Raw genomic sequence first — 15,949 nt, forward strand, 5'->3', positions numbered from 1 at the left:
TGTACAGGGCATGATCCACAGAAGTTGCAACCAAATTGCTCATGAAATGTCAACAAGCTTGAGGGCCTAGGCTTGAATCTTTCACAATATGCTTTGCTATGCTCAGGACAGATCTCTTTTGAGTACAACTATAAAGATTTGTGCAGTCACCCAGTAGCTATGTAGTGTCAGTTACTTTCTCAGGCAATGATGAATATTCTTCACAGGGCACAACCTTGTTAAAATAAAGATAAGACAGATTACATACATTTCTTTTTTCAGTCAACCAATTCTGCCACTCAATATTAGAAGATTAGATAAATCAGAGCAATTTTCATTGTAAAACCATGTTGTTAGTTGTCAATCTTTTGTTTTAAAAATATTTATTAATTGATTTGAGGATTACTGGATTACTGTTTCCAGGTATAACATTATTTATATATAATATATATAATATATTATATATAATATATTATATATAATATTAATAAAATATATATAATATATAATATATATTATATAATATATATTTTATTAATATATATTATATATTATATATTTTATTAATATATATTATATATAATATATATTTTATATATAATATATATTATATATATAATATATATATTTTATATATTATATATTATATAGGGTTCAGTTCACCCAGTTATATTTATTGTATTTAAGGAACCTCCACCCTGGATTAGTTTCTTGGCCAAATTATTATGCAATTTCTTTCTATAAATATAGAACTGTTACTAAAATTTTAGTATGAGTTCACACTAATAGAATCCTTGACGAGCAAAATCTATTTTTCTAAACTTTTTTATACTGCAAACTTAAGCCATTTAGAAATAAATCTGCTCTTTCTTTTCTTTGAGACAAAGTTCTACTCTGTCACCCAGGCTGGAGTGCAGTGGCACGATCTCGGCTCACTGCAACCTCCACCTCCTAGGTTCAAGCTATTCTTCTGCCTCAGCCTCCTGAGTGGCTGGGATTACAGGCACATGCCACCTCACATGGCTAATTTTTAGTAGAGATGGGGGTTTTGACATGTTGGCCAGGCTGGTCTCGAACTCCTGACCTCAGGTGATCTGTCCTTCTTGGCCTTCCAAAGTGCTGGGATTACAGGCATGAGCCACCACGCCTGGCCTAAATCTGCTCTTTCAATGTCTTCATAATCTATTCCAAACACTATCAGTAAGCAAATATGTATGTGCGCACACTGTCTGGTGTTCTTTTTGTCATCTTCTAGATAGTATTCTGAAATTCTTTAACATCTATAAAAGCAGACTTGTTTTCATAATTATACATTATGACCACTGAATAATCAACTCATTTAGTAATCTTATTAATAAAAAATGTGCAGGGCTTTGGGAGGCCAGGGTGGGAGGATCACTTCAGGCCAGAAGTTGGAGACCAGCCTTGGCAACTTAGTGAGACCCCATCTCTATGCAAAATAAAAATAATAATTTTTTAAAAAAGAAAATGTGCAGGGCACATAACTTTTCCGTGGCAGATTGTATTTTCTATAGATCACCACCAATATACATCTTATCCCACTTGATCTTCTTACAATATGATGCTGCTGTTCTTCCATCAAATGATGACAGTCTGTGTTCTCTCCCTTTGAACCCAGGCAAATCTTTGTAACTGCTTTGACTAACAGAATATGGCAGAAGTGAGCCTGCTATGTAAAAGGCAATATGGCTTCCATCTCCTTCTTCTCTCTGTCTCCCTCCACTTTGGAACCCAACCACCACGTGGTGGGGAAGCCCAGACCACATGGAGAGGCCACATGTTAGGGTTCCAACTGACAGCCTCAGCTAAGGTTCCAGCTAACAGCTAACATTAACCACTAGACAAAAACAAGCCTTCAGACTAGAGCTTTCCATAATGGAAACGTTCTATGTCTTCACTGTCCAATATGGTTCGTAACTTACTACCACATGAGGCCATCGAGCAGTTCCAACATAGCTAGTGTGAACGAGGAAGTAAATTTTAAATTTTATTTGACTTTAATTAATTTAAATAACCACATAATTGCTGCCACATTGTGCAGTTCAGCTTCTCTTGGTTGCAGCCGTCAGCCTTGGAGTCTTCCATCTGAAGTACCAGACATGACTGAGCAAAAACAAACTACCTCCAGTATGTCTTCTCTGTATTCCTCTTTTTTTTTTTTTTTTTATGAGACGGAGTCTTGCTCTGTCACCCAGGCTGGAGTGCAGTGGCACAATCTCAGCTCCCTGCAGCCTCTGCCTCCTGGTTCAAGTGATTCTCCTGCCTCAGCCTCCTGAGTAGCTGGGAATACAGGCATGGGCCACCGTGCCCAGCTCATTCTTGTATTTTTAGTAGAGATGGGGTTTCACCACGTTGGCCAGGATGGTCTCGATCTCCTGACCTCGTGATCCACCCGCCTTGGCCTCCCAAAGTGTTGGGATTACAGGCGTGAGCCACCACATCCAGCCTCCTAACTCTTGTAAACCATTAAAGAGAGTAACTAATTATTGTTGATTTAAACTACTCAGTTTTGGAATGATCTGTTAACAAAACAATCAACAACATTTATTTATTTATTTACTATTTTTTAGAGACAGGGTCTTGCTCTGTTGCCCAGGCTGGAGTGCAATGATGTGATCATAGCTCACTGCAGCCTCAAACTCCTGGGGTCAAGCAATCCTCCCACCTCAGCCCCCTGAAGCTGAGACTACAGGTACGTGCCACCACCCCTGGATAACTATATATATATATTTTTATATTTTTGTAGATATAGGGTCTTGCTATGTTGCCCAGGTTGGTCTTAAACTCCTGGCCTCAAGTGATTATCCCACCTCAGCTTCCCAAAGACAGGCGTGAGCCACCCCAACCCCCACCCCCCATCAACAAGGAATACACTTTCTCTGGTTTATGTGGCTGTTCTCTACAGCAAATAAAAACTTGCAAGTCTCTTGCATCTTCCCCCCCCCGCCCCACCGCGAGGTGAGTTCACAGGAATCTCCCATCTTTAAAAAGCCTTCTGGCTATGATTGTATATGTCTTCTTCTCTTCACAGCCAGGCTTCTTGAGTGACCTTCACACCTTCCTCACTCACAGCTTACTTTCTACTCAACCCTCACTAGGCTCTGGACACAAAGAAGGTCACAGTAACATTAGTTCAGGCTTCTTTCTCCCTCTTGGGCAGTGTACGGCTTCAGCGCCCCACCCTGTCTTAAAAAGCCACTCCCTCCTGGCTGAGAAATTGCAAAAACCTATCTCTTCTGAGAGGACTAGAAAGAAACTCTCTTTTTAGGAAAAGGCACCTCTTCCTCAGGGCTGATGCAGTCGTGAGCCAGGGTCCACGGGTTGGCAAGTGGAGTGTGGGCTCTCCTTGGTTTGATGTCTTTGTGAGGGCACCAGCAGTGCGTGCTGCACAACCTGATGCTGTAGCTGGGTTCCTGGGGTGCTCTGAGCTTTCTGGAACTTGTCCATCAACATTCCTCTCATGTGGGCTCTGGTCTCCTTGCGGATGTCTGTGGCTCATGACGCTTCTGGAGGGTGGCATCTTGGGAAGCGCCCATTCCAGTCCACAGTGCTTCCCAAATTGCAGAGCCCTTGGGGTGCTAGCACGGAGCTACTTTCCTGCTTCTTCCCACCCCAAAGTTTCCCCGTGCTCCTCAATGAAATGTGAAGAACAGCTGGCCTGTCAGCTCCACTATGCAGCACAAAGATAACCATGAATGCAGCTCTTTAGGCTGGTGTCTTAGTCTTCCTCTTTGCACCGGGCTCAGAAGCCATCATGGGTGTATGACTGGCCAAGAAATAATGCAGCCCTCTCCATGCACACCCTCTCCCTATTTCTGCACACCTCCCCTCAGCAGCGTGCAAAGGCCCCTCTTGAGATCCCCTTCTTCCCTTCCTGAAACTGGCTTGTTGTTAGCTCTCAATTGTCATCTTGGGATCCAAAGGAGCTTCACGATTGCAAAGTCAGTAAAACTCCCAAATGCTAAGTTTGCCCAAATTAGTCAGATAACTGGGTGGAGAGCGTGGTTTGGGGTTTCAACTTCCTAGAACACACTACCTCTATGACAAAAGGGAGGGCATATTTCCATGACACCCGGTCTCTGGACGTGGAATAGCCTGCTTTTTCTCTCCATTGGGAAGACACAAGTTGATTTCACAGAAGGCTGAGCAAATGCCTGACTGTGCTCTGAAAGGCTGTTTTCACAGTCTCAGAAGGCCTGAAACATGGCAAGCCATCTTATACGTGAAGATTAAACAAGGTATGTCGGGATTTGACTATTTGCCATTTACATCTAGGGGGTCCGTGGGTCAAAAATGAGTACATTCCAGTCCCTGTAAGAAAGGACCAATTTATAATGAGGGGTTCTAATTTGTTTGGAAAATCCCAAAGTATTACTAATTATGTTGATTATAACTGATTCCAAACTTCCCAGTGAAATACACACACACGTGTGCACACACACACACATACACACACGCACACGCACACACACATACACACACGCACACATACACATTTTCCCCCTTACAAATCAGCTTTGGAACACTAAATTAATAATGGATTTGTTATTAATCAAGTAATAAGTTTTGCATTTTTGGTTTAGAGTGAATAAACTCGGTGATATTAACTAGACATGAGTTTTGCAAGAGAAAAGGAAATACTATTTTTCCCAAGATGACTTTCTTGGATATCACTGTCAAAATATTGTCTGGTAGGAAAAAATTGCAAGCATGATTAAACTTCTTGCATATTTAGTGAATTTTCAGCATTAACTATATAAGTCCTCACAATCTTGTGAGGTAGATCAATCTCCTTTCTAATTTGAACAAACAGACTGTCCTCAGAAAGGATACTGATGCTTACTAAAATTCAACATTTTTAAGAAAACATTTTCATATTGCATACTTATGGATAATTTTACACTTAAAACCAAATGTGTGCCTGGATTTTTCTAGGTCCTCTGACATAAACCTGGCATTGTGAAAAAAAAGCTATATTCAGAGTGTTAATTTTGATATTTCAAGAAATTCGTCAGTCAGACACAATTATAAATCTAAGCTTGGGTACCAATGCTTCTGTGAAACAAAGCTAGAAGAGATTCCTTTTGCAGACTTATCCCTTGGGATATTTGGGTGTGGCTTGTTTTCTTCTCTGACCGAAACAAAGATATGCAGGAAAATCTTATTTTACAACTAAAATTCCTTGTTCTCACAAACGAGCTTGAGGAAAAAAAAAAAAGCAGCAGATCTAGCCCAGCTTAATCATTTGCTTCTACTAGTGCATATATTGGATTTAATCCAAGTTAACAAAAATAAAGCCGCAGGATAGATACATGCAGTCGTATATTTAAGCTACTGACTCACATACATGTTAATGTCTGAAAGTATTTAAAAAATATGGAGGCGGAAGAAAAACAGTAAGAAGTGATAAAACATAACAAGTTTTCTTATTCTTTATTAGTTTAAAGGAAGCTAGAACCTAATAACAATACGCCACATACGGTTCAGAACCAAACAAAAGCTGCTTAGTTATTTATTTTGCATTTGCATTTTGTAGGAAGTGAGAAAAAAACAGCTCTATTGGGACTCAAGTTTATTTTCAATTAAAATCCCCATAAATTAGGAAATGTCTCATAAAACGGAGAAATTGGAAAAAAATGTTATTCAGAAAAAAACTTTCTTGAGTGTGCTTGTTTCCTGTAGCACCTTGGATTTTGTGATCAGTCTTTTAAAGATATTTTTTTAAAAATTCAACCTCTGTCTTCACATTTAGGACAGGGCATAACAGTGTCTTGTCCTTTCATGCAAATAAGAGGAAAAATTTATACTTGCTTAGTTTCGAGCATTGAAAGCACTTGCCCCTAATTCTGCCATTTGCTCATGTCCCACATGAATAAAAGGATACAGCTTAGAAACCAGGGCCTTGCTGCTATTGTATTTTTTTCTAATTAAAATTCAGAGTATTAAACACAGTTGAGTACATCCATGCATACATGACATACCGTCATCACATACCGGAAGCTCCAGTCAAGAGCCCCGAGCAAAGCTCGTTTCATAACATCATTAAGATTCATTGTACACTGCGTTTCAGAAAGGCTTTGTCAAAGCAGATAATAGTGGCCTGTCAGAAATGCACAAACAGAAATTTATATTAAATTGTCCTTTCCCTCCTTTTAAAATATGGGAATCTATTAATAGCTGCATTCCCGGTATACGGGACTCAAGGCTTCAGTTTAAAAAAAGTCCCCAGCTTCTTAATATTGTAAGCTTATTACCAAAATAAGAGTATAAAAAGTTAAGTGAAAAATATTTGAGTAACTAGGTGGGGGTATTCCTGGGAATACTAATCAAATATAATGACTGTATCAAAACAAAGGAAGGCGGAGCTCAGGAGTGTGAAGGTAGATAGCATTGCTGAGTCACAAGGTGGAGTGTTTAATTTGGAACAAGTCAAATAAAAGCACTGCTTTCTTTTCCTTAGGAACCTTTGATACTCTTTATATTAACCTCAGAAAAGAAAGCTCTCTCATTTGAACATTTTTTTCTTTTATATCCTGGAGTGAAGATGCCTGAGGGGACAAACTTGACAGCTGGCTTCCCAAGTACAGGCGTAAATATGATGCTATCTGGGACTTTAGTGGTGAGAATTCATGTCTTTAGACTCGATATTTTTCTTTACCGTGCTCATTGATGACGCATATGTGCTGAAACAATAAAGGATTTAAACGCATCAGTTTCTTAACAAAATATGAGACACAGAAAAGGTGATGCAGTAATAACCGAATGCCATCCTGTAATTGGCTATTGATCATTTAAATAGAAATGTGTGTATTTATATGTGTGGGTAAAATCTAAAGAGACCCATTCAAATGCTTGACAAAAGGTCCTTTGTAGTTTTAGTTTGGAGATTCCTATTCTGAATCCGGCTCCCCAGGTCCCTAAAACCCAGAAATGCTGAGGGAGCAGTATGTTTAGCCCTGCTAGAAACAGAAGTCTCCTACTGGTAAGATGACAACTGCTTGGGTGAATGGAGAAATAACAGTGGCAAGCACAACATGGGCTCTTATTCAACCCTTTTTGGGCAACAAGCAAAAGGTTAGGAATATTTTGATTGAAAGCAACAGAAATGGGGCCAGGCTAATGTAAGCAAAAAAGGAGGATTTGGATGGGCTCAGTGGCCCCTGTCTGTAATCCCAGTACTTTGGGAGGCTGAGGTGGGAGCATGATTTGAAGCCAGGAGTTCAAGACCAGCCTGGACAGCATACCAAGACCCCATCTCTACAAAAAGTAAAAATATTAGCTAGGCATAGTGGCGTGTGCCTGTAGTCCCAGCTACTCAGGAGGCTGAGGCGGGAGGATCGCTTGAGCCTGGGAGTTCAAGGCTGCAGTGAGCTATGATTGCGTCACTGCACTCTAGCCTAGGTGAGACTGTGGAGTGAGACCCTGTGTCTTTAAAGAGGGGGGAGGGGGAATTTATTGGTGGAATACTGGGGTAGCTCTCAGAATCCAAGGATGAGCTGGGCAATGAAGCAACTAGAAGGCAGGAACAAGGGCAGCTCCAGAGACTTTCACCCATGGTGCTATGGATACTCTCTGGGGGCACTGCTATCCTAGTGGTTGAAGTCTGAACACACTCAGTCTCTGCGACTTTTGGTTTAAATTTCTAATTCCCAGGACAGAGAGACTGATTGGTCCACTTTGGGTAAGTTGTCTACCTCTAGATAATGCAGTGTTGGTCAGGGTCACACAGCTGGGGTCCACACTGGGGGTCCACGTCTGTGTGGTGAGATCATTTCCCCCAAAGAGGGAAGAGTTATGAGCTGCATGCCACTGTAATTGAAACCTGCTAGAGTTCAAGCACTGACACAAACCAGTGTATAGAATATTGGCTATTGTTATGGTTGGTTGGGCACAGTCAATGACTATGGAGAAGAATCAGTGTCAAACCATAGTTCTGCTTTTAGCTTCCTATTTCTTTAGTACAAAATAGAGATAATCATAATTTGCCTCTATCATCCTGATGCCTACCCTGCAGAATAGTAGTGGGAGTTAATTGGGAGTATGGATGCAATGTGCTCACTATACTCCTGACACAGAAGATACTCAATCAATAGCAGACATCACTAACACACATTCAATACTTTTTTAAATTGTTAAGTTCTTATAAAAAGGGTGGTTAGGGATTTGCATGCAAGACTTACATTCAGATCTCTGAAGTATTCATTGTAATCTAAGGCATATCCCACCACAAATAAGTTTGGAATCTCAAATCCAGCATCTTAGCAGACAGAGAAAGAGAAAAAAAAAAGGAACAAAATTTAGATTATATAAGTGCAAGTCACCATATGCTGCTGTCGCCACTCAAACTTGAGGACCTTTCATTGAGGCAGGAGGGAGTGAGAAATGGTGAGCAATGCACAGGATGAGCCCAAGAGGGACCTGGACCCGAAGGACTACTCGGGAGGAAGGAGGCAAGGCAAACAAGCCAACCTACAAGGAAGAATGACTGATCTAGCATACAGAGTTGAGAAAGGGCTCAGGAAGCCTGGTGCATAACAAGAAATATGCATAATTGAGTCACGTGGCCCTGGTGTTCTAAAACAAGCAGTATGCAGTGATACGATGCCAAAGGAAACACTCTCAACAACACAAAGGAAAGTTCAAGCAGAAGGCGTTACGACGCTGCATTATGTGAACAGGTGCACGGGCCACAGCAACTAGAAAGCAATTCTCCCGCTGTACTCAGTGTCTTGGCTGTTTAAAGGGCTGGAAAGCAAAAGCCAGGACACAAGATGAAAGGCAACGGAATTGTTCAACTTGAGGAAGAGAATGTGGAGGTTGCATTAATGCTGGTCTTTGGGTTCATGATGCAGAGGATATTAATGAGCTCCCTATTGAGGGCAGAATGAGAGGAAATGGATTTAAGCACAGTGCAAGGTACTTATAAAAAGCAAAAGAAGATTCATTGAAAAGATGATGATTTTTTGTCAGAAAGGATTCTTTTTTTTTTCTGAGACTGAGTCTCGCGATCTTGGCTTACAGCAACCTCCACTTCCAGGGTTCAAGCCATTCTCCTGCCTCAGTTTCCCGAGTAGCTGGGAAGACAGACGTGTGCTACCATGCCGGGCTAATTTTTGTAGTTTTAGTAGAGATGGGGTTTCACCATGTTGGCCAGGCCAGTCTCGAACTCTTGACCTCAAGTGATCCATCCGCCTCAGTCTCCCAGAGTGCTGGGATTACAGGCATGGGCCACTGAACCTGGCTATTTTTTGAGAAAGGGTCTCACTCTGTCGTCCAGGCGTGTGATCATGGCTCACGGCAGCCTCTACCTCCACAGGCTCAGGAGATCTTCTCACCTCAGCCTCCTGAGTAGCTGGGACTACAGGCATGCAAAACTACGCCTGGCTAATACTTATTGGAGAGAATTCTTAAGGAACAGACAATAGCTCTCCTTCTTCAGAAGTCTTGAAACAGAATAAAGGTGCACTGGTCCAATGATTTTCAAACTTGTTTCAGTGTTTTGGAATCTTACGAGTTTGTTTATTACAGTATTATAGATGAGAGATTTATTTGCTTACTTTTAATGGAACTGTACTTGGGTACAGCCAGTGGGCTTATAGCCTGGGCAAAGTCATCTCCACAGTGACTATGACCAACGATGCTTTCACAAGAAGAAAACAACTGGTTCATGCTCATAGAAAGTACTGGAGGTACTTATTTTCTAAGGGGTTACATTATGGAGTCCCTTGCTAGGAAAATAATTACTAGAGGTGAGGGACTTATTTTCTAGGGGGTTGCATTATGGAGTCCCTTGCTAGGAAGCCTGCTTGATTCCTCCAAACTGCAGAGTTTCTTGAAAAAAAGAATAAGAGAAGAGAAGCAAGAGCAGAAGAGGTCAGAAGTTACATTGAGGAGAAAAGAAAGAATCAATCAGGAGAAAGGAACGCAAAGTACAAAGCCTCATAAATCCAGAGAGAAAGAAGGAACAGAGATTCTGAGCTAGCTAAAAGAATATGAAGCCGGGTGCGCACCTGCAGTCCCAGCTATTCAAGAGGCTGAGGCAGGAAGATCAATCGAGGCCAGGAGTTCGAGACCAGCCTAGGCAACAAAGTGAGATCCCATCTCAAAAAGAAAAAAAAAGGTAGGGTGCAGTGGCTCATGCCTGTAATCCCAGCACTTTGAGAGGCTTAGGTGGGTGGATCACCTGAGGTCAGGAGTCCAAGACCAGCCTGGCCAACATGGTGAAACGCCATCTCTACTAAAAATACAAAAATTAGCCAGGTGTGGTGGTACCTGTAGTCCTAGCTACTTGGGAGGCTGAGGCAGGAGAATCACTTGAACCTGTGAGGCAGAGGTTGCAGTGAGCCAAGATCACGCCACTGCACTGGGTGACAGAGTCAGATTCCGTCTCAAATAATAATAATAATAATAATAATAATAATATGAGCAAATCCCAAGAAACCCTGTTTGTAACCAGGGTTGTAATAATGACTTTATAGGGAGCAATGCAATCCTTCCATTAGGCAGGGCAACTCACAGTGGGAAAATGAGAGCCCAAAGCCTATTTAGAAGGCCAAAACTTGAGATGTCATAGAATAAAAGGATGATGGATCAGCAGGACAATCATGAATCAGAGTGACCTATCCTTAGCTGGTAAATGCAGGCAGCTCCTACACTTACATTTGCAATAGCAGATGTTACTTGCAGATGTAGTGGAAGAGTCAGGGCAGTGACTGAAACCAGATTGCCTGGGCTTAATATTGGCCTGACACTCATGGCTACATGACTTTGGCAAGCTATTTAAGCTTGCTGTGCTCAATTTCCTCATCTGTAAAATAGGTACAACAACAGCTCCTACCTTTAGAGAGCTATTGTGTGGATGAAATGAGCTAATCTCTGTATAGCTCTTAGAATAGTGCATGGCACATCACGACCTCTTCCTAGTGTTAGCTGCTATTATTTTATTGCTGTTATTATAAGTGATATAAGAGATTTCTCATTAATTGGATATGTTTGAAGTGAATGTTTTTCAACTTCAGTTAAAATCTTATCTATACACTGAGTATCCTGTACTATTTCCTTAGACAATTTCTGCTTAGTAACCACATGCAACCTTGACTACATCCAGATTATACCTTTGATAATAGTAATAGATGAGAACATGCGATTGGGTCTCTCTGCCCAGAACTGACACGGTCCAGAGTTAACACATCCAGCACAGGCGTGAAACTTGTTTTCAGAATGTAGAGTCACTGGCTAAATGTCGCTGGCATGTCACCCATCCATACTGCACTTCTCTTTCGCTAATGTTTGTTCAGCTTGCTGAAGAGAACTGTAGCCAAATTATCCCAGGAGCTTTGGAGCAAATGTAAGTTATAAAAATCAAGCTGAAGTCTGCCTATGCAAGTTAAAAAAAATCGCCTCTAGTGTTAGAATAATAAATAATCAGGCTGCGTGTTTATCCTTCCTGGTGTTAGAACTAGGCTTATTATGGGGAGAAGGGAGGAGAGTGTCCTAGATGAGGAAGCCCTACAGAACACACATCTGAAGTCAAGTGTGAAGATGGTATCTAGAGATACCTGCTCTGCTAATTCTCTGTGTTACGGAGCTTTGGTTTGGAGGTGAAGGGGAGCTGTCTTAGATTTCCCCTTCTGTGCGTTACAATTCAGGCTTGCTAAAGGTCACCATTGTGCGTTGTCTGGTAATAGTTCCGGACGATGGCATAAGAATCCCTCTAAACCTCCATAGCACCTCTCCTTGTCTGACTGGTGAGAATAGAGGCCAAGGCGGGGATCCTATGTGTCTGAGTCAGTCCAGCGGGATCAGGTCTTCCTCTACTCCCCGAAACTTTTCAGCTGACTTCTCTGTAGTTAAGGTGCTGTGTGAAACATACAAATAAAAATACCCAATGCACGGAACAGAGTTCCTGTGAAAGATGCAAATTAGAACATTGAAGACCCTCATTTTAAAGGGTTCTGTTTTCCCTATCAAGGTGGGGGAGATCATGAGGAATCCGTGGGACTATCAGCCCTACACAGTTTCAAATCCACATGCAATGCTGTCAAATAGGAAACCAAAGATTCTTAAACATAAAATGAAACACCATAAGCACAAAACAAACAAACAAACAAGCAAAAAACTAAAAAACACTTACAGTCAGGTCTAAAGCCGTCACTTCTGGATGTTCTCTTCACCAACAAACTACCATTAAAAAAGACATGCTTTAGTGAACCCAATCAAATCTCTATGAATTGTAAATAGAATCAAGCATCATTAAAAGATGTACTTGAAATACATATTTTGCTACTGTGGCACTATATAGATGGTTCTGGATAAAAAGAAGACAGCAGGTCAGGCACAGTGCTTACATCTGTAATCCCAGTGCTTTGGGAGGACAAGGTGGGAGGATCACTTGAGCCCAGAGGTTCAAGACCAGCCTGGGCAACATAGTGAGACCCCTGTCCCTACAAAAAATTAAAAAATTTAGCTGGGTGTGGTGGCACCTGCCTGTAGTCCCAGCTACTTGGGAGGCTGAGGTGGGAGGATTGTTGTAGCCCAGGAGTTGAAGGCTGCAGTGAGCCATGATTGCACTATTGCACTCCAGCCTAGGTGACAGAATGAGACCCTGTCTCAAAAAGTAGATAAAATATAAAAAAACTTTTTAAAAAGGTAGCTGTCAGCCAGGCACAGTAGCTCATGTTTGTAATTCCAGCACCTTGGGAGGCCAAACCACTTGAGCTCATAAGTTTGAGACCAGCCTGGCCAACATGGTGAAAACCCATCTTTAGTAAAAATACAAAAATTGGCTGGGCATGGTGGTATGCATCTGCAGTCTCAGCTACATGGGAGTCTGAAGCAAGAGAATCGCTCGAACCCGGGAGGGTGAAGTTGCAGTGAGCTGAGATTGTACCACTGCACTCCAGCCTGGGTGACAGAGCAAGACTCCGTCTCAAAAAAAAAAAAAAAAAAAAGGGCAGCTGTCCTAGCTACTCAGGAGGCTGAGGTGGGAGGATCACTTGAGCCCAGAAGTTTGAGGCTGCAGTGAGTTACGATCACACTACTGCCCTCCAGCTTGGGCTGGGCGACAGAGCAAGACCCTGTCTCTTATTAAAGAAAAAAAAGAAAAGAAAAAAAAAAAAAGGGCCGGGTGCAGTGGCTCATGCCTGTAATCCTAGCACTTTGGGAGGCTGAGGGAGGCAGATCACTTGAGGTCAGGAGTTCCAGACCAGCCTGGCCAACATGATGAAACCCCATCTCTGCCAAAAATACAAAAAATTAGCTGGGTGCTGTGGCAGGCGCCTGTAGTCCCAGCTACTTGGGAAGCTGAGGCATCAGAATTGTTTGAACCCAGGGGGTGGAGGTTGCAGTGAGCCGAGATTGTGCTACTGCACTCCAGCCCAGCCTGGGCAACAGAGCAAGACTCTGTCTCAAAACAAACAAAGAACAAAAAAAAAAAAAAATGAAGGGAGCGGAGCAATTGCACGGGGGCTCATCCAGCTGCTCCTGGAAACAGCTAATGGAGGCACAGTAAAGAGGAACTCAGAAACACGGCAAAGCACGTCTTCTTCCCTTACTTCTCCCAGGCTAGCAGTCAAGGGCTGTTTTTCAGTGTGGTCAAGCTGTAATACCCCAGGGGAAAAGGTCACTAGTTTGGAATATATTACACTCTTTGGAAAGAGCATCCTGTGTTAGCATCCCTTTTGGGCTTGCTTGGAAAACTAGAAATCACCATGCTATGAATGTCCAACTCACCTGGCTACCTTAATCATGTTGGGCTTGTATTTCTCTATATTGCTGAGTAGTGCTTTCATGGTCCTCCCAGTTCCGACAACATCCTTTGCAAAAAGGACAGATAAATTCAACAAAATGCATTTGAGCAGCACAATAGACTTTTCACCCAGGGAGATGGTCCTGATTAATAATGCATCGTAATTAAAAATGCCATCCAATTTGGAGCCACAGTAGGAGGAAGAGTTGGTTATGTTTTATTTAGACAGGCACTTCTTTCTGGAAGCTGAGTTTTGGGGAATCTACTGGAGACTCTTTCCTCCTTGAATCCTTTAGCTGTGTTGAAAGGCCAAATTTAGTCTTTGGACAGCATGTAGGACTCCTCGTTGAGTACACTTGGACTGGTGTATGCACATTCAAGGACTAAATTTGGCCCTGAGGTTATGTAACACAATACAAGGCCATGAATTTTCATGGATATGTACATCTGAATACACTGAATGGATAAAAACCTCCCCCTTGTCCTCCCCCACTCAATGGGGGATTCTATGGCTGGGAAGTGAGAGGTGTCTGGACAGCAGCTGGTGACAGCCTGTGAATTCTGAGGGTCCACGGCTGCAGTGAGCTCGGGCTCATCTCTGCTGATGAGCTGCTGCACAATTAGAGGAGAATAGGCAGCGGCGATTTATTGTCCTAAGGACAGGAATCAGCTGTCATGAGCTGATTATCAAAACAACAGGTCTGAATGTAGCCAGGGTTGGGCAATTCATTTGGTTAGAGGGTCTACTCCATGGGTTATACTGAGCAAGAACTCCAGATGCACATGGTGCACACAGGCAATTGTGTAACAAAAGGTTGAAAACAGCTCCCCTGAATTTTTTGCTGTTTGATGAGACAAGCGTGCTCCTGAAGGAAACGTGGCCATTTGCTGTATTAGTCCACTACTGCCATAGGGATCCCACGTTCTCTTTTCTCTCTTTTTTAACAGAAAAACAAAAGTTAAAAAAAACGAAAAACGAAAAACAAAAAAACACAGCTTTCCCCATAGCTCGTCATTTTTAATTGATTGTGTTTATGATTTTGATGCTGAAAGTATTTGAGAATTCTTGAAATCATCAGAGGTCCTTAGCAAAGACACTGAATTCAGGGTAAACAGAGTTCTAACCTTGGTTTTACTGTGAAATGAATTTGGTTCAGTGAGCTAGTTTCCTCTTCTTTAAAGTTGTCTGGTTCACAAAGAAGTATAAGAATCAACACAGAGATATGTGGAACTGGATACACAAAAAGGATAAAGTTGTCCACAAATACTGTTGCAAAGCTTTTATTCTACATTATTTGAAATCAGGGATGCTATCTGGCCCCTATTCATTAAATTTGGAGAGCATGCACCCAGTGGGAGCTCAAGAAATCCTTGGTCAATTTGATAACAAGGTTTACCGTTTAAAACTCACCATTAGATTCTTTCAACCTCCAAGTATGGAAAAGGAAATGCCAGCTTACCTCAACAATGAGAACATTCTGAAATAAACAAAACCCATATTTTAGAATGTGATGCCAATCTGACTCACAGGATACATACACATTTTTTTGCTTATAGTTAGAATTTCACAATTTACTTAGACGGTCCTTCCCCGTCCATCTAATTCAAAGGACTAGAGGTGATCTAGGTTTTCCAGATTCATTTTAACAGGTCCTCTGGAATTAGTTGGTGGTGCAATATTAGTATCTATATTTAGGTTAGAAGCAAGCTTATCTTAGACCTGTCTGACGAGCTCTCCATAAAGTCATCCCATTTCAGTAATTCTGCCAAGGGCCTCCCACCCCCAGCATTCCCTTGGGAGGCAAAGCCTGTTGAGAGTTTACCAGGAAAACAATGCAACATGAACTGCATTGCTAATGGAGACCGTGCTCGGTAAATGCATCATGGGTTCAGCTGTGACAGCCTTACTCTTGCACAGCCACCAAAATCCCTGGGGACTCAGGATTTCCTCTTGGATTGTCAACCTAGATGAAGAGGGTAGGCTAGAGAAAGGGCTGGGAGGTGCCTGGTCTGTATTTTTAGCGAGCTGGTTAGATTCTTTGCAACAAGCTCTCAAGGCATTCCTCTACCTCTCCCCTAAGAACACTGTGATATGGTTTGGATCTGTGTCCCTGCCCAAATCTCATGTTGAAATGTAATTCTCAGTGCTAGAGGCGGGGCCTGGTGGGAGGTGACTGGATCACGGGGGTGGGTCTCATGAAT

At 42.1% G+C, this 15,949-nt stretch overlaps 1 protein-coding gene across 9 annotated transcripts in view; it reads right to left on the reverse strand.

Moving 5' to 3' along the window:
• PRTFDC1 (phosphoribosyl transferase domain containing 1) overlaps positions 1–15,949 on the reverse strand; it is a 163,604-nt gene that overhangs the window by 53,451 nt on the left and 94,204 nt on the right. For 6 of the 9 annotated variants that reach the window (XM_063607298.1, XM_063607300.1, XM_063607296.1 and 3 more), the window contains 4 exons: positions 15,208–15,225; positions 13,732–13,814; positions 12,134–12,180; positions 8,181–8,257 (listed from right to left, as the gene is read on the reverse strand). In XM_063607298.1, the coding sequence (XP_063463368.1) occupies positions 8,181–8,257; positions 12,134–12,180; positions 13,732–13,814; positions 15,208–15,225 (225 nt within the window). Of the gene's footprint in view, positions 1–5,407; positions 6,684–8,180; positions 8,258–11,834; positions 11,858–12,133; positions 12,181–13,731; positions 13,815–13,983; positions 14,684–15,207; positions 15,226–15,949 lie in introns of those variants that run through there. The other 3 variants (XM_057298834.2, XM_055092499.2, XM_063607301.1) reach the window with 3 other exon arrangements.

This window comes from Pan paniscus, chromosome 8, assembly GCF_029289425.2.
Source record: "Pan paniscus chromosome 8, NHGRI_mPanPan1-v2.0_pri, whole genome shotgun sequence".
Classification (NCBI taxonomy): domain Eukaryota; kingdom Metazoa; phylum Chordata; class Mammalia; order Primates; family Hominidae; genus Pan; species Pan paniscus.